Consider the following 23,637-nt stretch of genomic DNA (forward strand, 5'->3'; position numbering starts at 1 on the left):
ACCATTTGAAAATCCTAGTATTGAGTAGAAAACAAATGTTGAATAACCCTGCTATAAGGCCTTATTTATTTTATCAAATATGTATGGGAAATCTTCAAGCAATTTCACCATTCTAAAGTCATATATATGAAGAAAAATGCCACTTGACCCGTCAGAGATCTTTAACATTTTCCAAGTTACCATGTCTGACTATTTAGGGCACAGAAAAATGGAGGGATTAGAGAGGGAAAACATGGGGAAGCTTTAAAATAAACAAACAAACAAAAGTCCTCAGTGTTGTGCTGGAATGGACAGTAAGCGGCCAGGTTCACTCTGCAGACCGGGGCACGGCAGCAATCCCGCAGCTCGGTGGTTTGGCTCGCTCTTGGTGTGCGTGTGCTGTAGGAAAGGATGTCTTGCATGCTGTATTTCTTCTGTTTTCTGCAAAGATGCTCTGACAGAGACCATCTTGGTGAACACAAGGAGAAATATTTATACTACTTAAAAATGCATTCCTTTTTACAACAAGGTGTAAATACTATCTTGGCAGAAGTAATGGCTTTGTATACTTTTGGGTTGTGTTTCCTTGAATGAACTTTTTTCCTGTCTGAATTTAATTTTAATGTAAACATGTTTGCTGCATCTAGGAAAAATGATCTCAAAAGAAGCAGCACAAGAAAGCGGAATGCCATTTTTGTGATTTTAATCCACTTTATGTGGATACAATTTTATGGGTAGCAAAGTTTAGAAATGTGATTAAATCGTTGAATAGTAGTGAAAACTTCCTGCAATCAGGGTTTATTAATTGTCATGGAATTCAGGATGGAGATGCTCTCTTTCAGACTAAACACTGAGCAAAGTCTTGATTGGTTTTGACTGTTAAAGATCCTGTTGGGATCCCAACTCCTCTTTCCTATGTGCAAATGCAGTAGTATATTGGATAATGATGTGTTGTCCAGGTTTTATGTTTTTCGAGGTGAAGTGTTCTTCCCTTATGCTTTCAGCTGTGTGCGGTGCTTCTGAGTGCTGGTAAATGAGAAATGTGATTCCAAACATGACCAGTTTAGAGATGTCTAAAAAAATTTTGGAACAATATTGGAATGTAGACATTGTATTAAAGACCGTGGGGACTGTATAAATGCGGGAGAACAGCAAACAACATCTTGCTGCAGCTTCTGCTTTCAAAGTATATTTTATTGGTGTACTTGAACGCTGGGTTTGGCATATATTTCAGAGGAAAATCTACCCTATTTGTCAATGAGAGAGACGGAATAAATTAAAACTTGATTAAGCAATCCCAGATCTGGGTTAAGCGTTACTGTGTTTAAAAACAAATTATTTGTGGAACGTAAGAAACGAAGAGCCTGTCTTTTGAAAAGACTTTGAAAACTATAAATTTAAACCTAGTAGCTTATGTAAAAGTCCACTGGTACTTGCTTACATAAACCAGTACTGTATTAAATTAAATACACGTTGTTTTGGCCTTGTCTAGGATGCTGTAGATCCGCCCAGGTTTTTAATAACCTGTCTGTGAGCATATACACAGATATCTGGTGCTAGGAAATTAGGCCAAGAACCATGTGTATTCAATTGTAAAACATTTTCTGATGGGGCTGGACAATATTTGTTGAATAAATCTTAATTGCTGTGTGGGAGTTTATCAGTATTATTTAACTTCCAACAAGAAAGTGAATTTTTTTAATAAGGCTAAAATGTTGGTTGTTCCATAAAGTTATGGTGAAATTTCTTGAAGTGATTTGGCAACATTGAACTGAAATATTTTGGAGCACGTTATTTTAAAAAAAAAAAAAAAAAAAAAGAACTTATACATTTTTTCCAATGAAATAAAATTTCAAAGCTGTATCATTTTTTATGGGATGCCATGAGGAGTTTTGAAAGAATGATATTTCTCCAGGCACTCCCATATCGGTTCCTTGTTCTGCAGGTGCTGATGCAGAAGGGAGAAGCCCTAGCCGCACAGCAAAATTTCCCTGGTTCATCTACACATGAGCATTTAAGTCGTATAAAGTAAGCTTGGCTCCCGTTTCCAGACTGTTTCGTGGAGGCTGGCTGCCTCACCTGGCAGGAGGGCTCCTTGCTTTGGTTGCCTGTGCTGCTGGGACGGTGTTCCGTGTTGCTGCAGTTGGTCGCTTCTGGTGGCCTCCTTCCTCCGTCAGGAGGGTCCCTGAGGAGGGCTCGTGGCAGCGTTTGGTTTATGTCTTATTTCCAGAAGAGGAGCCTGGGAGCGCAGTGTCACTCGGGGAAAGGTTTGAGTTTCCCTAAAGCAAATGCCGTTGTGGTGGATCTTCTTGAAAGAACCTGTCTAGCAAAAGAATGGTGAGGCTGTCAAGACCCAGGTTTCTTTTCTCTGTTGTCTTGTGGTTTTTTGGTTTTAACTGTAATTTTAATCATGCCTTTTGCTTGAGGAGCCCTATTCTCTTTACTTAGGATCATGGGCCTCTGGCAGCCAAAGTCTGCTTAGCCAGAGTAATTCAGCCTGTTAGCTATCTGTACCACTCTTTTTCTTTTTTCTTCCTTTTTCTCCTTTCTTTTTTCTCCTTTCTTTTTTCTCCTTTCTTTTTTCTCCTTTCTTTTTTTCTCCTTTCTTTTTTCTCCTTTCTTTTTTCTCCTTTCTTTTTTCTCCTTTCTTTTTTCTCCTTTCTTTTTTCTCCTTTCTTTTTCCTTTTTCCCCCTTTCTTTTTTCTTTCATATTTTTTTGTTATCCTGGACTTTTTATTTGAAGAGAACAATATATTTTTTTTTTTTTTATAGCATCCATACTGGTTTTTAACTTAAATGAAGCCTGTATCTCTGAGAGAATTGTTTTCACTGTGGAATTGGAGCTTCCACAATGCCACATCTAAATTCTTGTACGCTTCATTATGTGTTTTTTCTATTTATATTATATTCTAATATACTCTTCTGCAGTTAGCCTTGAAAAGTGTTTTTGAAACGACATGAATGAGATTAGAAGTTGTCAGCTGGGCAAAAGACATTAATTTTCAAATTTACAGCAAATGAATACATGGCTGAATATACCTCTTTCAGAGATGGCTGAATTTGCTTCCAATAGTAAATAACCTTAGCCAGAGCTGCTCCGTCTTGTCTTGCTCTTGATCGCTGCAGTCTCCTTCGCCATAGCAGGCTGACCAGTCCTGACGTGCGTCTCTCCAACGTGGCCATGTGACTGTTACAGTCCAGGAGTTGAAGAGTTAAGGCACAAATAAAATCTCAAGTTCAGACTGTCAGCTTAGATAGTGCTTAGCAAGGGTCGAGGAAAAAAAGCCAGTTGTGATTTAGAAGAAAAACAGTGAGATTTGACCAATTCCATGGAATACCTTTCTTAGCCCCAGGGCAAGTGGAAGTGGTATATTAAGCAAGGAATAGAGCAGAGGAGGAAAAAGGCCAAATCACATTTCTTTGAAACAAAGAGGCTTTTTACCAGGAACAAGCCTTGATAAAAATTACAGTGGCATCGCAAGTCATTTCACCCGCTCTGCCTCAGGCTGTATTAAAGCAGTGAGGAAATAGGGGATGCAGCAGCCCTGAAATACAAATACAGTAGTCCCGGGAGCGTTTTTAGTATAAATAATCCTTTTTAGAATAATGCAGTGGCTTTAAATAGGGCCAGGTGGTGGGTGCAACGCCCGAGATTGCTTTGGAAAAGAGCAGAGGGAAGTATGATGGCGTACCTCTGCCTGGACGTGGGTACGTGCCCTGCAGACGCCCATCTTCCCCATGCTTCCGCATCTTCCCATATTCTGACTTAAAACAGAATCTTATGAAATCACCTTAAAAATCGTGTTAACGGATCTGTCACGCTAAGCCATAAGAATCCCGTGGTGTGATTGTGAATTGAATGGGTCTAAAACTACTGCAGAGTTCCCTGGCATCGGGAGAATCTCCACTGGAGATCGGGATTCCTATGAACGTATCCGCTGTTGCTGGACATTTATTCACAGCGCCTTGGGCAGGTCCTGCAACCCCTCTGCAAAATGCTCAGGAAACCGACCTGATTAACGGTATTTGTTCACAAAGTTTTCAGGAAGGCTTGTATGTAGTGTTATGTCCCACTGTTGTTTGTTGAACTTGCTGTTGTTCCTGTCCTGAGTTTTGCAGGAAAAGTCTAGGAGCGCTCTCTCAGTTGGAAGTGACTTGCAAATAGACTTTGGTGGAAAAAAGCACTAGGATTAAACAGATGCTTCGTTCTTTGTCAGGTACTTTTGTTTTTCTTATAGAGAGGAAAGCCTGTCTTTAAAGAGCACTTGAGTGATCAGGAAAAAAATGCCCCAAACAGTAAGTCTCTGCAGAGGTGCTCGCAATGCAAACAGTTATCGAAACTAGGATAGGAAACGTTTTGAGGAGAAAGAGCGAGCTCTGCAGAGAACAGGATTTAAAAAACCAGTTGTGTTTCTTACTGTCATCGCTTGCCGCATTAAAATTCCATTTTTTCATAGTAGTTAAACATTTCTGTAATCCATCAGAACACTGGTAGCTGGAGGAAAGGCGCTTGGCCCAGGAAAGGAGTTCAGTTTTGTTCCCGTAATATCAGTCACTTGCCTCCTCAGCCTCATGGTGGGAAATATTTGGTAGACCTCTAAGTCAGTCTTTGCTGAATTTTCCTTGTTCGTATGTTCAAAATCTGATGGGTTAAACGTGAGCTGGAAGTCGCCTGAGTCGATTTAGTTAGACGTGTGTCTCAGCCACGAAGGTCAGATGCAAATTTGACGTTCAGTTGCCGTCGTCGTGCTTGATTGTCGCAATGTGTTTTCCTCCATAAAGCTGCATCGTCAATTTATGGGCAATTACTGTTAAGAAAAATCAGTTGGTAATTCCTGCTTTTAATGGTTGTGAGAAAAGGACCGACAGTATGATCACAGGGCGCTCTAGACGTCCAGAAGATGCCCAGGACTCGGAGAAAACACGATTACTTGTGACTCTCGTGGTTTCAAGGCCAGCGGTAGGCTTGGTGGGCTCTAGAGGCGAGTTAAGGATGTGTGGGAGCACTGAAATAAAACTGAAAGCCGGTCAGGGGCTGGCTGTGAAACCCCACAGCATTCCGCGTGCTTCGGAAGCGAATCCGTAGAAAGCGGGGAAGCCATTTCCAGTTGATTTTTGAACGGAAGCCCCTGCCCCCAAGCCCCCTCTCATCTGAGAAGCTTGTCGCTGTGGTTAACGCCTCTCCCGGAGGGAGCTCGTCACGGTCTAAGCAGGCATCGCTCTCTGCAGAGCCCTGTGCGTTCTTACAGGCCTGGGACACTGACGGGATGGTGGCCAAACCATGCTTTCTAACGAGGAGAAGTTGAGGTCGCGAGTCGAAGCTCGGGAGCGGCAGCCAAGGCCAGAGCACTTCTGGGAACGGGTGAAGCAGGCCCATGCCCCTGCCGCCGGGGCTGGCTGGTGGGACGTGCGCGGCCGGGCTCCGGAGCAGCCAGACCTGCTGCTACCCCCCGGCACGGCGGGGCAACGCGCCGGCCCCAGGCCTGAGCCCCATGCCCTGCCCGCGCAGCCCCGCTCAGAGGCTCTCGGCGTCCGTCGAGGCGCAGCCGGCCCCGAGGAACTGGGCAGCGCTAGGTCCTCCCCTGTCCTCCGGTCCCGTGACCGTAAGGCTGGCCGTCACCTGTGCGCAGAGGCAGGGCGCGTTCTCTCAGCGTGCCACTTGATGCCGTTGCATCAAATCTCCCGAGGTGAAAGCTTCGGCTCAGTGGGTGACAACCCTTGGTGCCTCCTGTTTGGGAGGAACTCGGGCAGCCTCTTCTGTACGAAGAGGGGTTTTCGCACAGATCTTCACTTGACCTCCTGGCCGGGAAGAAGGATGATTCTTGGGTCAAGCTGAAGTTTGAGGCTGCCGCAAAAACGTGTCCTTGGATTTTGTGAATAAAAACTCCGCTGGTCGTACGCAGCCCTGGGAGGACTCGGCTCAGTGACCGAGCGGGATTGGCGTTCTGCTAAGAGGTCTTGAGCTGGGCTGGTTCGACGTGGCCCAACCAACGTGGGCATTGTGGGGTGCATAATTTGGGAGCTTCTTTAGCACTAGGACTGTGCGTTCTACTTCTGCCGCTCATTGATAAAAAGTATGAGAGGTAATGATAAAGACTTTGAAAGACTGAATTTTAAAAACTTGACTGGGCTAATCCATTAGAAAAAAATGCAACAAGTTTTACAGATTTTTTTTTTTAAAATAGACCGGGTAGGTGGTAGAAAATAGCCTGAGTACGAGGCAGGCTTGAAATACAGACCTAGAAATCTGGTAAATTTGTGCATATCTGAATTAAAAAAAAAATCTATATAGTGTTATGAGTGTTGAGGAAAATACGGTTTGCAGGATACGGTGTTACTCAGGATGGTAAAAATAGTATGAAGTAATTTTTCACTGTTTTTGCAGAGCTCTGCTGCTTGTTACGCGATATAAAATTGGTGAGCTTCGCTGGAAATTTTTTGGCCGGGGATGGAAAATCCGACTTATATTGTGGCGTTAAAATGTGTGCCTCTGTGCCTCTGAAAATAGAGCTCTGCTTTTGACACCCACCTCACGGCTCAGCCCTCTGTCCTGCATTGATTCACTGATTCCCTTTTATTCTGCAGAGTCTGTTGACACTGTCCCTTTCCTTGCTCTGCCCTCCCTCCTCTCCTCCGTGCCTGGGGTATGTTTGTCTGGCTCACGTTAGGAAATATAAATTGTTATCGATTAATATTAATATTTAGCATGTTTGCGAAAATGTCTTTTCCCACTGCTATTAATCTGCTATGTTAATAATGCCAGGACTCCTGTTCTGGACCCTGGGGAACCCACAGTGAGTTGAATGACAATGAGACGGTGACAACAGCCGAAAAGCTTTCTCTTGGCAAAGATGTGAATTCCAATTGCAAGGTCTCCTTTTGGAGACTTACAAATGCTTTATTCTTGTTCTATGGTTTGACATCCAGGACTGAGAGAAATATCCAGCATCATTTGTTAGTTTTTGGAGAGCTAGTCTAACTGCATTTATTTATTTATTCTAAATAGGTAACATTTCTCTTCGTGGAGAATTTATCTTGCAGTCATTTTTAAAGTTCCACTTTACTGCATTTCCAGCAAAGAAATTTCTGTAGAATTGGAGCATTTCTATAGTTTTATGGATTTTTAAAGGGGAGGTATTTTGTAGCAAAAATAAGCAAACCACTGAAAAACAATGATGATTTTTCTTTATGAAGTGGAGCGTTTTCTTTAGGCTTTCATGTCTTCCTTTGCAGATTTTCTTTCTGTTATATTATTTCTATAGATTCTTCACAAATGTTTGTTATGACTGTATGTGTAACACACTGTACATTTCTTGTGACGCTTCACTGGAGCTATTATGTTGTAAATAGTTCAGAGACAGAAATCCCAAAGGCTAATATTTTTTCCAGTGGCTTTAATAATAAGTTAGTAGAGCTTTTTTCCTTAAAAGAACCCATTTTATCTACTGTATCCAAATATGCACTGAATTAATTTTTTAACGTAGCACAATTTGTAGAAATGTCATCTTGAATTCAAACATAAAACAAAATACTGAACACAGAGAGATCAGGTGAAGCGTAGTTATGGACGACAACATTTGCTGAAGAGTTTGATTCTAAAAGGATCTTGCATGGAAATATTTTTGATGCCTCGTTGAACTAGACTTTTACTGGAAATATAATAGTGGCATTTAGTGGAGAGTAATTTGGACACTTTCCCTGCTGGTTTTACCAGAGGAAAATGCGTATTAAGGAACACATTGAAATACTCTTTCGAGCTTTATTCTTCATTTCTGCCAGCAGAAATCCCTTAATAAAAGAAAACACTTAACTTTTTACTTAAAACCAAAGGCACTTTAAATTCTTAATACCTGTCTTCTTACAGCCAAGTTCTGAAGCAACTATTTTTTGTAGAACGTTTATCGAAAAATACATCTGATTAACTCTTCTGCTCCGTTCTCTGTCGTTATCTGTTCTTGCAGCTCCCTTCTGACGTAAGGTGTTTTCTGTTTCCTTTTAATAAAAGGCCTCGAATCTGCTTTGAGAGGTGTAATTACAATCAGGACAAAACAGACCGTACATGTGAAACCGAAAAATGAATATACAAATTAAACACGGACAGGGTGTTATGTTTGCAAATGTTTGGTTTTTATCATAGTCCTTTTCCTTTTTGTTCCCCTGTCTCCTTCCCCGGCCTCGTCCCTCGCTGTCTCCGTTCTGAATAACTCTGCGGTTCTTGGTATTCTCCAGGCCTACATGGTTTTTTAATGTATTCTGCAGCGGTTCTGCATCAGGCAGAGGTTCGGGGAAGTTTCACGTGTTATGTCCTCAAACACCGACTGCAAAGACGGGTCATTCGCACGGTGGGCCATGCCGCCGCAACGCAGCCGTAACTGGGAAGCGTCCTGTTGCGAGGCGAGTGCACACAGCTTGCTCTTTTCTGAAATGCGACACAGGAGATGTGTTAAAACTTGCGTCTCCTTTGGACTTAATTGCAATGACGTGGCTAAACAAAAATTTCCACGAGCAGTCCCGCAAAGTGGGAGTGTTTTGGGATGGCCTCATTTGCATGGCTTTGTCAGAAGAGGTGTTAATTGCCACAAAGGGATGTTACTGCCCTACGGCGAGCTTGGCGTCGGGTTTTTGAACAGCTGCGTCTCTCAGGACTGTGCTACCTGCCCGCTGAGTTCCAGGATCCTTTTTACCAAACCAGCATCTTCCTGCTTCCTGAGCAGTCCTGAAATATTCTGCTTTGTAGCGTGTAAGTAAAATATAATTACAGTGTTTTCAGGGAAAATACAGACCAGCAAGCAGAGAGAGCTGGAGTTTGGATGTCCGCTAGAGCTGGTAGGAAGGGCTTCTTATGGTACCGGCTCAGATCCGACTGTGTGCTCAAATGGTTTGAGGTAGGGGAATCGGAATCTGCCTTTTGTACGCACACCTCTGCAGTGGAATTCAGCTGGTTGGTTTGTCAGTCGGAACAAAGCCGGTAACTTGTGCCTTAGCCTGTCGCAACCGTGCGACCGTCGCGCCTGGAGCAGGGAATGCGGAACACTCAGTCTTCACCTAGAGCCATCCCGATTGTCCGAGTTCCTTTTAACTGTAGCACTTTGGGTGCTTTCAGATAATGAAGTCAGGGAGCTTGTGAAAACCTACGGATGTGTTCTAAAGAAGAAACAGGCTTAGTTCCCTGAGAAATCTCTCTAACGTGCTTTATGTATTAGTGTCATCTGTTATTCAAGGCCCAGGATTTGGGCGGGGGGGCAGTATCAGGGATAACCGAAGGGAAGAAAAATATTATTTTAAGCTGGATATTTCTAGATATGTTCAGCATCTACGGAGGAAAAAATAGGCAAAATCACAGCAAGTTCTAGCAGAAGTGCCCATTAAACTAAAAAATTAAATAGAGGGTCGTATCAACAGTATAATTTCTCAAAGGTAGAAACGCATCGGTGGCACTCCTTTGGCACAGTGGCATGCTGGCAAAACCACTTCCCATTTGTGACCACTTCCCTCCCTGTACATTTATTTCCCCGGTCTATTTTTCAACTGTAAAATTTGTGAAGATGAAGGGTTTCCATGAATGAATAAAAGAGAAAAAAAAAATTTAAATGTTCATTTAAAGCAGAATTTAAATGCGGTTGCTCTTTGGCAATTTCTGTTTTGGTTGCTGGATGTGCTGCTGTCTGATCAGCATCCACAACAAATGCTGTAGCTACTTACCAGTACAGCTTAGATGGAGGAGAAAGGTTCTTGCAATGCACGGAAGGAAGAAATTGTGTGGCAGGCTCAGGAGTCTGAAGTAACTTCTTTATTGTCCATTCTTTACCGCCATTAAAATGAAATTAATATTGTGGATAGAGGAAAAGCCGTTTTTGTACGGCCGTGAAGCATTTAGTGCTTCAGTCCCATCCTTAATGAAAGAGGAATAATTCTTGTCACCACAGTTTTGTCACTGATTTTCATCCTTTCTGGCAGAAGGAAACCCAAATATTTCAGACTAGCTTCCAGAGGTGGTCTTGCACTGAATTTTAGGGCTTTGGCTTAACGTATGCAATCTCTTTGAAGTGTTACTAATACCAGCCGTTCTTTTCTTTAGTCTGAAGACTCCCCGTGTGTTGAGGGAAACCGGCCTTTGTAGGTGAACTGTCTTGCCAACAGCTGGCAGTTGGTGGCCTTCCCCAGCGGGTGACCGGGAAACCATTCCTAGATGAACTGGATAATGGAGCCCTACTGAGGATTGTGTTGGACACCTTGCCGGTTTTATTTTGATGCTGCCGTTTGCAAAGCATGCTGCAGAAGACCTGCCTCCTAAGGAGCGTGAGCCCGTGTGAGACTGGATGCCAGTTCCTGGTGCTGCAAAGCACTTGAAATTTGTGGAAATCGGGCTTCGTAACCAAGGCCAGACAGATTCAGTCCAAGTAGGGACTAGGTTTCTGATTTTCTATTGTATTTCAGCTGTGGCCATCAGGTGGCAATCTGATCACTAAGATCATTCACTGTTCTGGAGTTACTGTTTGGGTGGGTGCTATTTGGTGCTTTTGGGTGTCCTTGGTGATTTATAGATGTGTCTTCTAAGTCTTGGTCTGCGCCTGGCTGTCAGCTTTCCGCCCCGTTCAGGGTGAAGCGAGAGCGGGGAGCGAGGTTCATGCAGAATTCCGGATGGAGTAAGGCAGGGTATAGGATAGGTACTTGTTATAATTTACCTGAAATAAATTATAGATGGGCGGCACAATATTCAGAGGTAATGAACCCTGTCAGTTGTTGGCAGTAGTTAAGCACATGCTTGCTTAACGTAAGTATTTGCACTCTTGGCTGAATTAGGCTGTAATGTTGATGATTCGTTCCAGCTCTGCTGCTCTACGAATTGGTCATAAAAAATGACTGTTTTTGCTGAAACATGCTGAGTGTACAGCAAATAAAGACAGAATCCTGCCACCCCAGAGTTAATAATGTTAGGCGGTCTTGTTTTCTGGAGGTGTGAAATATTCCATACCTTCTTTCTAACATAGCACTCTATCTGGAATTTTTTTTGTTTGATTGTTTTGTTTTCTTCCCTGGAGAATATTTCTGAAGGAAAATCCATACAGTGCAGGCACCTCGATGTGTTCCGTGGAGTTGTAAAGGTGCTGGCAACGTCCCTCTTTGGGTTGGAAAAGATGTTTGAGGTCACCCACTGCTCTTCCTCCGGAGCCAGAAAAGTGGAAATGAATCCCAGGGAAGTCCTGGCCTAGTGCGTATTTTTCTGATGATACCTTTTATATTAAAAGAGCCCAATAACAAACAGTTCTAGGCAATACTAGCATTTTAGTACCTGTATGTGTTTCTAAAGTTACAGCTAGGAATGAGTTGCAAAGTTTGAGTAACTAAGTAAACAAACCCTTTCGACAACCAGTGAATCCCTAAGGAAAAGAGTCTGTCGGTCTGCCACTGTGTTGTTTCGGTCTTAGGTACGAAGTCACAATTCTGTGTGCGCATTTCTGTTTTCTGTTCTTTTGCTCAGATTCTTTTCTTGGGCCTGAGATTCCGGGTTGCCTCCTTCTGAGGCAAACTATGAGTTCAGTGGGTGCCTGTAACTCTTCTCCTTGTTGTTTAGAAAATGAAAATACCTGGTTTTTTACACATACGTTGTATTAATACCGACCAGTTCGACACGAGCATCCTCTGAGCTGGCAGTATTGTGGACCAGCCCGTTGTTACCTCGTGCACAAGTGAAAAGGAGCTGTTTTCTGCGAGCATCCCGCTCTGGAGCTGTCTGCCAAATTTGAGCTTGGAAAGTCACCCGGTGTCAGCCAAAAGCACAATGCCGCGGAGCGTGACAAAAGTGTTATGGGCTCAGTCCTGCGTTCTCTTTGCTCTTGATACTCCCATTGCTCTGATGGGAGTTCTGAGTACAGAAGGAATGTAGGATCGGGCCCGGTTTTATATTTATTTCAAGGTCAGTGAAATTCAAGGCAGATTGTGCTTACTGATCAGACGGTGGTTGCCCGATACGAATTCATTCTTGGTGTGTCCCTAGCGAGGGAGTCGGAGGTGTTCTCTGCAATGTCTGTGAATGCAGAAGATGCTTAGCCATTTCAGATAAGTAGAGATTTCCTTAGCAGAATTTTATATTATAATAATATTAATAAACATCTTAAAAAACAAATACAAAACCTACAAAAAACCCCACCCAAAGTCTAAGGCATTGTTTCTTCTACTAGCATTTCCTTTAACATCAGACTTTCTTTTTCTTTCATTACAGCTGCTAAATAGATTATTCATGAGGTGTCTCACCAATACTAAAGCATCACTCTCATTGTTGCAAGAACCTCATTGGTGTCACACAGATTTTAAGCCTATGCCCATATCTGATTATCTGTGGAAACAACCTTTCAATGGGTCTTTTTATTGAATAATTTTGCTAGTGAGCTTTGAAGGACTAATTTTAGTTTCATGACAATAACAATAAGGTCAAGTTGTATTTCTGTACTGCTTTTCACATAACCAGACATTCCAGAGCATTGAAATACTCGGCATTAGAAGAGGCGCAGATGTAGGACAGCATGGTTGTCATCAGTGAATGGCCACATCCCACACGCAGCTCTCGAACAGCAGCCAGCTAATTTGTGATGAAACTCAGTAGAACTGAAGATTGTTCCTAAATAACAAGATGTTCTCTGCTTTTTTTTTTTTTTTTTAACCAGTTGTGTTACATGTAGAGTAATGCTGAGAGGAGCACCGAGGTTGATAAACGGTACAGTAGGCAGTGAGAGCAACCTAGAAGATTCTGCAGCGCAATGATGATAGGCCCATCAGCAGTGCAATAACTAGAAATTAAGGAGGCTTAATCGATACTGAATAATCCCTGGAATAAACATGACCTGTGGGGAAGATCCGCTAGCGCGTCTGTGTGTTTTAGTGACATCTGCCTAGTGTCTCTGGAAGCTCTTCCGCAGCAGGACTCACCACTTCAGAGCTAGGCGCAGAAGGCACGCTGCCCGGGGTTTTGCCCGGGTGACGTTCTGGACGAGGCAGGGACAGCTGATGGGAAGGGTGGACGCGGAGCTGTGCGGATGCCACTGCCTCCGGCGCGTCCTGGGCAGACACGGGCCGGGTGCCCGTTTGCTCCCTACGGCTCTGCTTGGCAGTGCACAAAAGGAGCAACAGGTACAGGAGCGGCTCCGATGTCCTCTGACAGCCCTGGCTGTTAATAAATACGATGTAAAAGCTATGGATCTCAATATTGGCTTGTGGTGACAAACCCGACGTGCGTACGTATACTGATTTGGCGATTCTGCTCACACGGATGCCATGTGGTGTCTCTTGTATCAGAACTGGTGTGACCTGAAAATGTGCTGTTTCATTGTCGTTTTGTGCCTGTTGCCAGTCCCCGATAACTGATTTTAGCGACTGAAAAGGCAGAAGGAAAAGGTTACCTGTGTTTTATGATCTCTCTTGAAATACGAGGTCAGTCAGATGTGGGTTCAACTTCAGAGTAAATTAAAATTTAACCAGAACTGGCTTGATTGTCCCATAGACGAAATTAAATTAACAGCGTTCAGTAGCGAGGTGCCTTTTATACTTTATTTGTATCATGTGAAAATTTGCACAGGTCGTGCTCCAATAAACCTAGTTTTGCTTTTCAACTCAGTTGGAATTCCTGTTTCTTAAGTGCAAAAGAGGCTAATCATAGAGTAGAAAATAATTTGACTTGCTAATACTAGGAGAGAAAACATTTACAGCAACCACAAGTATTTTCAGGATTATGGAGTATATCATACTTAGGAAAGCTTGTTTCAGGAGACATGTTTGAGTAAGAAGGGTTGCACTTTTTAGCAGAGGAAACATTTGTAAGCTGTAGCAGGCAGTTCTCTGTATTTCTCAAAAGCTGGAGCAAAAAAATGTTGGCAAAGGAATCAAAATCCTCTTCTTGACTAAAGTCTGCCACCAGGTTTCTTCGGCATGAACTCAGGAAAATCTTTATTAGGCATCAAAAAAAAAAAAAAAAAAAAAAGAGGAGGAGATGTGTCTTTTGCACAGAAGGTGCATTCTGAGGATATAGAAGAGGTGTAGTATGTGTGCCTTAAGGCGAGCCTTGCTTTTGCAGCTATTCTTCCCTGATGGTTTCTGTTTGGCAGCAAAAGCTGTCTTCCATGCTGCAGTGAAAACTGTAATTTTTGTTGGGTGCTGTTTCCCCCCCGATTACATCAGAGGTCAGTCATTAATATGCACTGTGGGAGTCCCTCTCATTTCTGCACGGTCCACAATGAGGCGGTTGTTGGACTTGTTATCATAGTGGAAACTACTGTGCAATGAAGGAACAGTCATGCTGCCTCATGTTTAATTGAGAGATGGCAAATCTCTTCCCAAAATACTTCAACTACTTGTATTGTATGACAAATGTGTTTTTCTTTTCCCCTTCATCTGTTTCCCTCCCCCTCTTTTTTCCTTTTTGGATGAAAAAAAGCTCCGTTTGCGTTACATATGAATGTTGTAGCTTAGCAGTTGACTCCTCTTGGAAAAATCCCCAAACATTATTACCCTCTGAGTCTACAGTTTTCACTCTTAAGCTTCCTATTGCTTATGTATTTCAGGCTCCCTAGGACCTTCTTCCCCCTCCCCACACTTTTTTTTTTTTCTCCTTTAGCGTGTTCAGAACTGGTTGTGTAACTTGCTTCTCAAGCTTATTTCGTGTCCGTGCTGATGTTTGGCGTCATGGTAGGCGTGCTCCTGTAGGACCTGGGCAGCAGGGATGCCCGTGTGCCTCTGGAGGGTGACAGGCCACATCCGGGGAATGGGTGCTATATACTTCTGTATAGAACTGTGCTCTGGCTATACAAGGCCTGGCTCTTGGCTTAGTTACCCTGAATCTTTCTTCACCTCCCGTAGCTCTGTTGACTCTTCGTAGTGAGAGTTCGTGTTGTGAAATGCTGGGGCCTTCCGAAAGATGCTTCCAGATCATCACCGCTTGAGAATTCCTGTGGGCATCGCTCATTTCTTGGTCAGGAGCTGTTCTTCAGTCTATGCGTAATTTTCTGATTGGTGAAAATTATTTAACGCTCAGTTAATAAATTAGACCATCTCTGTACCACTTTTATTCCTATCAGGTAGAATTTCCAGAATCAGAACTGGAAAGCTCAGCTGGTTTTTTTGGTCAGTGCTGGTCACCTGCTCAAAGCTTGCCATTTTCCAAGTCACTTTATTCATCCATCTCAGTTGCTTGCCACTTTTGCATCGTTCCCTCTGTTAAATCTGATTCTGCGTTCCAGTGCACCTCTTTTAGAGGTTCTGCTCTGAGACTTCCCCGTTAGTATGATATTTTGGTGTGTAAGTAAGCACTGTTTGCAGTTCCTTGAGATGCTTTCCCTTTCAGCAGATAGGGTATCTTTTGTTTAGTGTTGAGAAAGTTGGGTACTAATAAACATCCCTTTTTGCTCTGTGAATTACAGAATTGCAAGGAAATAATAATCCACGCTGAGTTTCAATTAATGGCTGAAATTGTATGCTACAAAGCTGATGTGCTAGCTAATGGGAATACTTGTATTTTTGTTAATTCAGATTAATTTGTGATTAATAGCTATAGATTTATTATGGTGTAGCTGCAACTAACTTTCAGTAAACGCAATTTTTGCTTTACACAATGAATCTTAATGTTCTTACTGACTGGTATTTTGGAATATTACTTTAACATTTTACCCAGCTTTCTGTTACAACTACAATTTTCCTGCCAACTAAACCCCCTGTATTTGGAAATAACATAATTTCTGCTTCAGTTTGATATGAGGCATATCAATATCAGTTCGTCTCATTTAATTCAAATAGAGCGTTCTAATATGCTAACGAGCACTCCAATTAATGTGGCAAAAACTTTGAAGATAAATAGTAATTACTTTTTTATTTCCTAGTAGCTTTCGCAGAAGGTTTCTGAAACTTACTTTCTTCTTAATCTCAAACCATTAGAGTGAAAATACCCTCTTTTAGTTAGAGGGAAATTTCATTAATGGGCTTTGTGCCCTGGGAAGTTGGAACTAAATATATATCATTTCTCAGATACAGGAAATATGAGATATAAGAGCACAATTCTGATAACTGTGTTTAAATGGTTTATGATGCCTGAATAACTGTTCACTTAAGTACAGCGTATGACGTTAAAGTATTACACTTTGCATGATAAAGATCGTAAAATCTGTGCAGGGCCCTATTTAGGACTAACAAGCTGAAGAGGTAAATGCATCCCAAAGATTAAGTCTGTTGTCCTCAGTGGAGTTCTCTTGGAAAATTTCTCTCTGGCTTTAGCAATCACTTGGGCGATCCTGGAATGCTCTAGCCAGTTCTAATATAGATAGTTCAAAAAAGTTGTTGAAAACCCACAGATGGTTGCGTCAGGAGTCTGTAAAGGGTTGAAACCACACATTTCGGTGAAAGATATTCTATCCTCTGTAGCTCATTCCGGAGGTGAAGAGGTGACATCCTCAGAAATTGGAAAGGGAGAGACGTTGAGTGCAGAAGGTAAAAAGGAGGCAGACGGCTTGCCAGGAAGAGGGGAGACAAAGGGGCTCCCGCTTCCCCGTTAGCGCCGGCCGTCGCGCTGCGTGCGTGCGTTGTGCGAGCCCTTCTCCCGTGACAGTAATCGCTGCTGGGCAAAGGTGTCGGAGGGCAGCGTCAGCCCGGAGCAGCGTACCGGAGCGGCGGAGCTGTGCTGCAAGTGTGGGGCAGTGCTGGAAAAGCTTCGAGTAGGGGGGTTCAGCCTAAAGATAAGCGGTGTACCACCTTTTGATCTTGAAGATGGAAATAATTCAGAGGAGTCCTGTGGCCTAAGTAATGCAGGAGGTCATATGGAATTAGCACAAATCCTCTTTTCTGTCCTTAAAATCTATCAGTGACGCATCTATCTGCAAACCCGTCGGTTTGTTTACGATACATCTCCGCATCGCTGTGTAGGAGCTCTCTAGTGCAGCAGACCAGCTTGGCTCAGGAAATCGCAGTCGTCAAGGGTTTATAGTCAGAATGCAGATGCCGCCATGGATAAGAGAAACTAGTGACGTGGGGTTTGTTTTTGGTTTTGTTTACGACGGCAGCTTGCATATTATTTTCTGTTCGCCACTGAATTGCTTCTTTCGGCTGCCCAAAGAATGTTTCGGAATGATCGCTGCAATTATAGAGCTATAATCCTTATCAAACCTTAAAAACCTGAAGAATTTCAAGATTTCATAAATGTAAATAATGTACTATTGTGTAGCCTATTTTTGTAGTCTTAAAAAGAGCTCAAGTTCTTGACTTTCCAGCAAACGAGGAGCAATTGGACATGCTTCTGGAATAACTGAAGCCTGGTTAGCAGTGACTGTAGGCCTGTGTTTGGATTGCAAATTATGGCGATGCTTCTACAAATTACCCTGCTCTGGGTTTGTCCGCTTACTGGAAAAAAAAAGTCGCCTCCATTCGTAGTTAATGTAGGTGTTTGTGAGGTTAGAAGTTCTGGTGAAGGTACGTTCTTCAGACAGGAGCTGTGATGGCAGTCGTGCAGACGCAAGTCTCCTTCCCTTCAGTTCCACCTTCGGCGTGAGGAGGAGGATGCTTTCCTCATGAAGGTGATCGGCTGAGCCCCGGGGTTTGTTTTCCAGCTCTGTTAGCAACCTGTTTATTCTCTCTGCGGCTGTGTGTCTCGTCTTGTAAGACTCTCTAAGCCATCTCCCCTTCCATCTCTTTGTCAATTCTTTGAAGAAGGAGCTGTCTTCCAAGCAGGGCTGGTTAATCAGACTGAACAGGAGCTTTCAGCGTTACTATCACAACCACAACAATAATAATAGCTGCATTTCATAAGAATAAACGTATTCCAAACACAAGTACATCAGAATGTGGTTTCATTGTGGGAATATTGCTGTATTCAAGTCCAAGGGAAAGTTGGTCAAATAGCAGAGTTTTCTGTCCTTGGGGAATTTTGTGAAAATAATAATAAATTTAAAAAAAAATCATTAATCAAAGGACTTAAATTTCAAAAATTTTGTATGGTCAGGAAAGTGAAGGAGGAAAGGGGACAACTAATTTTGAAATGGAGTGTTTGATTCTGAAAATAGAGAAATGGAATGTATTCTTGGGTTCCGAGATCCGACGTGCTCAGCTATCATCCCCTGTGTTTACCGGCCCTGTGGCAGAGGGAAGAGTCGAAGTGGAGCTCCAGCGGTGCTGTCCAGGCTCCTGATGTGGAAACGTGGCCGAGTCCCCGTTAGCACTACAGGGCCAGGGGACTTGTAGAATCCCATCTGTACGGCGGGGAGCGGCTGGAGGAAGCCTTAGGAGTCCTTACAGCAAGGCTGCCTTGGAAGATTGGTCTCTTTGGCTGATGCATAAATGAATTTGGAGGAAACGTGGCGGCTTCATAGCAGAAGTGCACCCAGCAAGCAGAATTCTGCCGTGAGATCACTGAAATGTGTGTCTGAATGAAACGTTTTGGATTCAGCAGACTAATGTTTTCCAGTTAAAAGTATTTTTCTGAAAACTTCTTAGTCAACTCCTGTGCTCACAGACTTTTTTCTTATTTAGTTTTCTTTCAGTGCATTCTGGTAAACGTGACTCAGATTATTTGTTTTTGGCAAGTGATGGAAGAGGCAGGGATGTTTGAAGAATATTTTTAGGTTGTACAAGGCAATATCAAACCAGAAAATGGATGCATGTTGTCACAGGTTTAATAATGGAATTGCCTTGTAATTCTCTGAAGTGTAATAATTTGTTGCTGGAAAATGAAGCTTAAAAGTTTGCGGGATTAAGGGCATTTACTTTGCGGGGCAGGAGGTGTGTGTTGTTTGTTTTCCCCAAACACACACGTGCACGTGCACTCCCTTCCTATCCTCTGGACTAATCTGATTCCCAGTCTTTTGTAGGCACTGAGCTGAACAGTGCTGTAATTATACTGAAGATGCTAAGCATGAAAGGTTGGACGTGGTATTTCTAACTGGATGCAGCTATCAGTTCTGGCTAGTAACGTTTACTCCTCCTACTTAAAATTTTGCCTTTATGCTATATACATCCCATTCAAATCTTCTTATGTGGTGTTTTGGTTTTTTTCCCTACTACCTTATACAGCTGAAGAAGTTGAGGCATAGGAAAAACAGCTGCAGTTCCGCTGATGCTTTTGTGGAAAGACCACACAAATCAGTATTTCAAAAAAGGAAAAAAGAAATAGTGACTCACCTCTAAAATTCTTCATATGGAATAGTATGAAATTAAATAAGCATTTTAGCCCCGTGTTTTTAAGTGCTTGAGTTTCTTTTTAAAGAGTAACGTTATAATACTACTTGGGTTAATCTGTTTCTGTCTAGCTGATGAGCTGTTGCGTGGGATAGAAGGAAGTGCACAGCTTTTCCCTAGCTTTCTCTCCGACTGTTGTAGCACTATTGGAAGCCAGATCCCCGTCCTGTGGAGTCCGGTGAAATGGTGTCTGTACTGCGGTTGAGAGCGTAGCTTAAAATGCTCCCTGTTTAAGCGTGGAGGACACGTTAGTCTTGCGAACTAGTGATGCTCTTGTTGCACCTGAAGAGGTGCATTGCTGAGGTGTGGCTGGAAGGTCGCGTCAGCCACGGCTTCTGTTGTGTGACGCATTGAACCCAAGAAACCCAAGTACTAGGCAAACAGTTCTTGCCAAATTTGAGTCGGATTTTACTTCAATTTCTCTTTTATTTCCTCTACAAAATAGACTGAGCCAGTTAAAACGATAGTTACAGAGAACCTCAAATATCTCTGCTATGTTTTCTTCCCTCTTTCCGCTGCTGAAAGACAACCACTGCAGTAACCCTGATGCAGTATGACATGACAGGCCTGCCATTAGCTTCCATCTCATCCGTCAGTAGCACTGAATATTGTGCAACCGGTGTGAATGGTCTTACCTCAGTTCCATCGGAGTGAGGATTGTCTTTTTTTTCTGCCACTACTTCTGTCCTTAGAGCATGCGAACTAGGCTTTATGAAACTTTGTCCCAAGAAGAGAATAACTAATGTTCACGTGAGTATTTCAGTGTGTTTTGTTCTGCTGTTTCCCCTTTTAGGTGACAGCGAGATTGTAAATAATATGTACGAGACCGACCCTGATCTCCTTGCTGGCGAAAGTGCAGAGGAGGAAACAGAGGACAGTATTATGTCCCCCATTCCTGTCGGACCTCCATCACCCTTTCCCACCAGTGAGGACTTCACTCCCAAGGAGGGCTCACCTTATGAAGCTCCCGTCTACATTCCTGATGACATTCCAGTCCCACCAGATTTTGAACTCAGAGAATCTTCGGTTCCAGGGGCAGGGCTAGGGATTTGGGCCAAAAAGAAGATTGAAGTTGGGGAAAGATTTGGACCCTATATGACAGTACAAAGGAGCACATTAAAGGAAACAAACTTTGGATGGGAGGTAAGCGTGTTGAATGTGCTAATCACATTCATTTGTCTTCTGTGCAAACTGTTGGTAAAGCTAGAGTGAGTCCTGGCTGGCCTGGGGACAGAAGCGGTGACTTTGCTAATGCCGTATTTCCCTGCGTTATTTTGCATCCCCGATTACGTGCCGTATTTAAAAAGCAGCAGAAGTCCTTTGTAAGATAGCTTCTTGGGCTACAAGTACTGCTCTAGCACCATTTTAGAAGGTTGGTTTTAAATGATGTTGGGTCACTTCTTAAAGAGCTTGTCATTTTCAAATTGTGTTCAGAACTTGTCACAATGGAAGAAATATGATTAGTCGCATCATGTTTTGTAGTTGGGTGTGTTACCTTTGACTTCCAGTCCATGTTAGCTGTGCAGGCGTTATTAACTGGTCATAGAAAAGTAGCATGTACCCATTAACACCCTAGATGTTCTTGAGTTCTTGTTCTGCAGCAAAGATAAAGGAATGTGAAAGTCATTTTTCCCCAAGAGCCAAACAAAAAACAGTCTTCAATAGGAAAAACACCACTATCCCAGAACTCGTATCTTTCTCCCTGCTTTTCTGGGATTGTCCCAGAAATCATCTTAGTCTCTTCTGCTCCTATATTTTTGATTTGAAAATTTCCATACCCCTAAGAATTACCATAAATTACAGTCGGTTCTGCGAACAGTGAAATGTAGCCTAGGATTTATGCTCTGTGTCCAGAGCCCTATCCCAGTGCCTCCAGCATCCGTTATCCACTATATCCTTGCTTCTCTGCTGTAGCCCTAATGTCCACCCCAGCACCACCCGTGCTGTGCATCCGATGGGGATGAGGGAAGAGGCTGCAGCTGGGGCAGCTGGTTCGGAGAGGTTTGGCTGGCTAGGACTCGCGGGCTGTTGGGTAGGCTAGCCCCGTCCATCAAAATATGTGGATGCTGAATTTTACCTCCCTTTTCCCCTGGGTGAAGCAGTGACTTGGCCTGTTTTCTCCATCGGCCTCTAACTGACACGAAGCTGTGCTTTAAAAACTGTTGGAGTACAGAGGTGGGAAGCAGCTAAGGGCTAAAACGGTAAGACTTACCACGTGGGCAAGCCAACAGTGCAATCGCAGAAGCCCTGTTTTCTTAGAAAACGAGGTCAGAAAGGCCAGACTTAAGCATTACCATTGTAAATTGTGTCTGCTTGTATTTACACTTTTGATTGTGAAGTCTGAAAAATCAGCAGTTAGATTCCGTACGTCCAGATGTTTTTGTTTACTTTTTTAATGTGTCGAAAGTGCAGGAAAAAGCAAACAACACTTGCTACGAAAACCAAACTCAGTCATGTTTTGTTGTTCTGCAGTAGGAAATGTCTGAAGCGCTAAAATCAGAGTTTGGTTGAATGAGTTGAGAGTTTCCTTTCTTTCTCTCCTGATGCAGGGAAAGAAGGGAAGTTCAGCTGAGAGTTTTGATTCCCTTTCCCCCCTGCCGATGGCATTCCTCAGAAGTTCATCTTTGTGTTAGCTGCTTTTCTTGTGAATATCATTAGAGAATATTTGATGAGTATTACTGTATTAGCTTCAAACCATGGGGTTTTTTTGGGCGGGGAGGGGGAATCCCTGTTAATATACTGGAAATACCTGCCTGTTTCAGGGAGGCTATAGGTATGAGGCAGCTTGACATTGCCTAGTGTACTGGTCCCATTAGGGTCTCTCTGAAACAAAGCACAATCTTCCTCTAGGAATATGCAATAGTGATTATTTGGAGGCTGCAGGTGGAAGTGGCTCCTACAGAAAGGTGAATTCTCTTTTTCTGAACCTAGTATTTATAGGTGGCATTTGTTTTTGTGGTTTTTAAAGCTGATGATTTTTTTTGGAACAAAGTGCTATACTCTTTGGCAGCTGGAAGTCAGACCAAATTTGAGTAACGCAAATCTTTTTCTCTATGACCTTGGCAAAACTTTGCCCTTGTGTTTTATATTTCTGATAAAAGTTTGTATTTACATTCATGTTTTTAAGAAACGTTCCCTATATCCGTTCTGCACTGAATGCCAGGCCTGATATAAGCTGTATCTATTATCTTCAGTCTACGTTGACTTTGCGATACTGTTTATTTTTGTAGTGTAATTGAACAAACTTTCTTTCTCTGTGGTACTTCTCACAGTTCAGCGGCATCTTTTGTTCCCCGATTTGGCAGGTACGTTTTATACCTGAAAGGAGGGACTATTTGTCCTCCATCAGATGTCCTCAAACACTGTCTTAGACCCACCCTGACACTATCTCTTTTGACCTTGCTTGTACTTGCAGATACCTCTCGAAGTTTTCCACTTCCCGGTACGCTTAAAGAAAGTTCAGAAATCTGTTTTTAGTCACTCAGTACCTTCATCATTTCACTTGAGAACAACGTATGCGAAGACCTTTGTGTGCTAAACAGGAATTCATGTAATAAATACTATCTCTGCCTGTGTGTTGGTTTCTGAGGTGTTTCCTTTGAATGTAAGGTTAGAAAAGCCTTAAAGAGGTGTTCTGGGCAGCTTTACGTGATGTTACTTGTGCTAGGAAATTGTAACTTGGGATATGTTTCCACCCTCTGTTAATAAAAATTGAGTAGGCAGACAACTGGCAGCAAGAGAAAAAAAAAGAAAGGGGAGGAGTTTTTTGTCACCCTATAACTTGTTGACTAGGCTTTTGCCTCTGCGTGTTGTTTCTTACAATAGTGATGAATCTAACAAATCTAGTTTTTGTAGCGTACCGTGAGGAGTGTTCCTTACGCAGTTTGACATTGTTTTTTGACAATACTTCTCTAACTTGCAGTTTTGACTTGCCGTGACTTAAAAGTCGAATGCTGTTGTAAGACTTCTTACACATAACTTATTGCTGGCTAATTACTGTGATACTTGAATTGCCTATTCTGTTAGATTAGTATTTTCACTTCAGGGAAGACAGGTGTTCTGCACACCCAACCTTCTTCTCTAGTCATATCTCTCAGTTCATTCCCTATAGTTTATACTCATGATAATGCCACTTCTGTGGACACCCCACGCCACCAAACCCTGAAAACCTGGTCTTTTTTTGTTCGTTTTTAGTAGTCATCAATTTCTTAATTTTAATAGTGTTTCTGCCTTTTGCACAAGAACTTCTTGCCCTTCATCACAGGAAATTTGTTGTCAGACTTCAACTAAACTAAGCGTGCCAGTGGAAGTGGTGATACCGAAGAATGCTTTGCATCCCATTTTGAAGTGGGCATTCAGTAGCAACATCTCAGTTTTGCTAGAAACTATTGCTTATGCTGTTGTATAGGACACATCTTCGTGCTTAAAAATGCGTATCTGGCTCCGAACGTG

The 23,637-nt window shown here is 42.8% G+C and overlaps 1 protein-coding gene across 1 annotated transcript in view; it reads left to right on the forward strand.

The window, feature by feature from the left end:
- Positions 1-19,986: 19,986 nt before the first annotated feature.
- Positions 19,987-23,637, forward strand: part of PRDM16 (PR/SET domain 16) — a 218,926-nt gene continuing 215,275 nt past the window's right edge. Inside the window, exon 1 of the mRNA XM_075721479.1 lies at positions 19,987-20,328. Coding sequence (XP_075577594.1) covers positions 20,002-20,328 — 327 coding nt within the window. The 5' untranslated portion in view covers positions 19,987-20,001. The remainder of the gene's footprint in view (positions 20,329-23,637) is intronic.

The sequence above is a fragment of the Pelecanus crispus genome, chromosome 15 (assembly GCF_030463565.1).
Source record: "Pelecanus crispus isolate bPelCri1 chromosome 15, bPelCri1.pri, whole genome shotgun sequence".
In the NCBI taxonomy this organism is placed as follows: domain Eukaryota; kingdom Metazoa; phylum Chordata; class Aves; order Pelecaniformes; family Pelecanidae; genus Pelecanus; species Pelecanus crispus.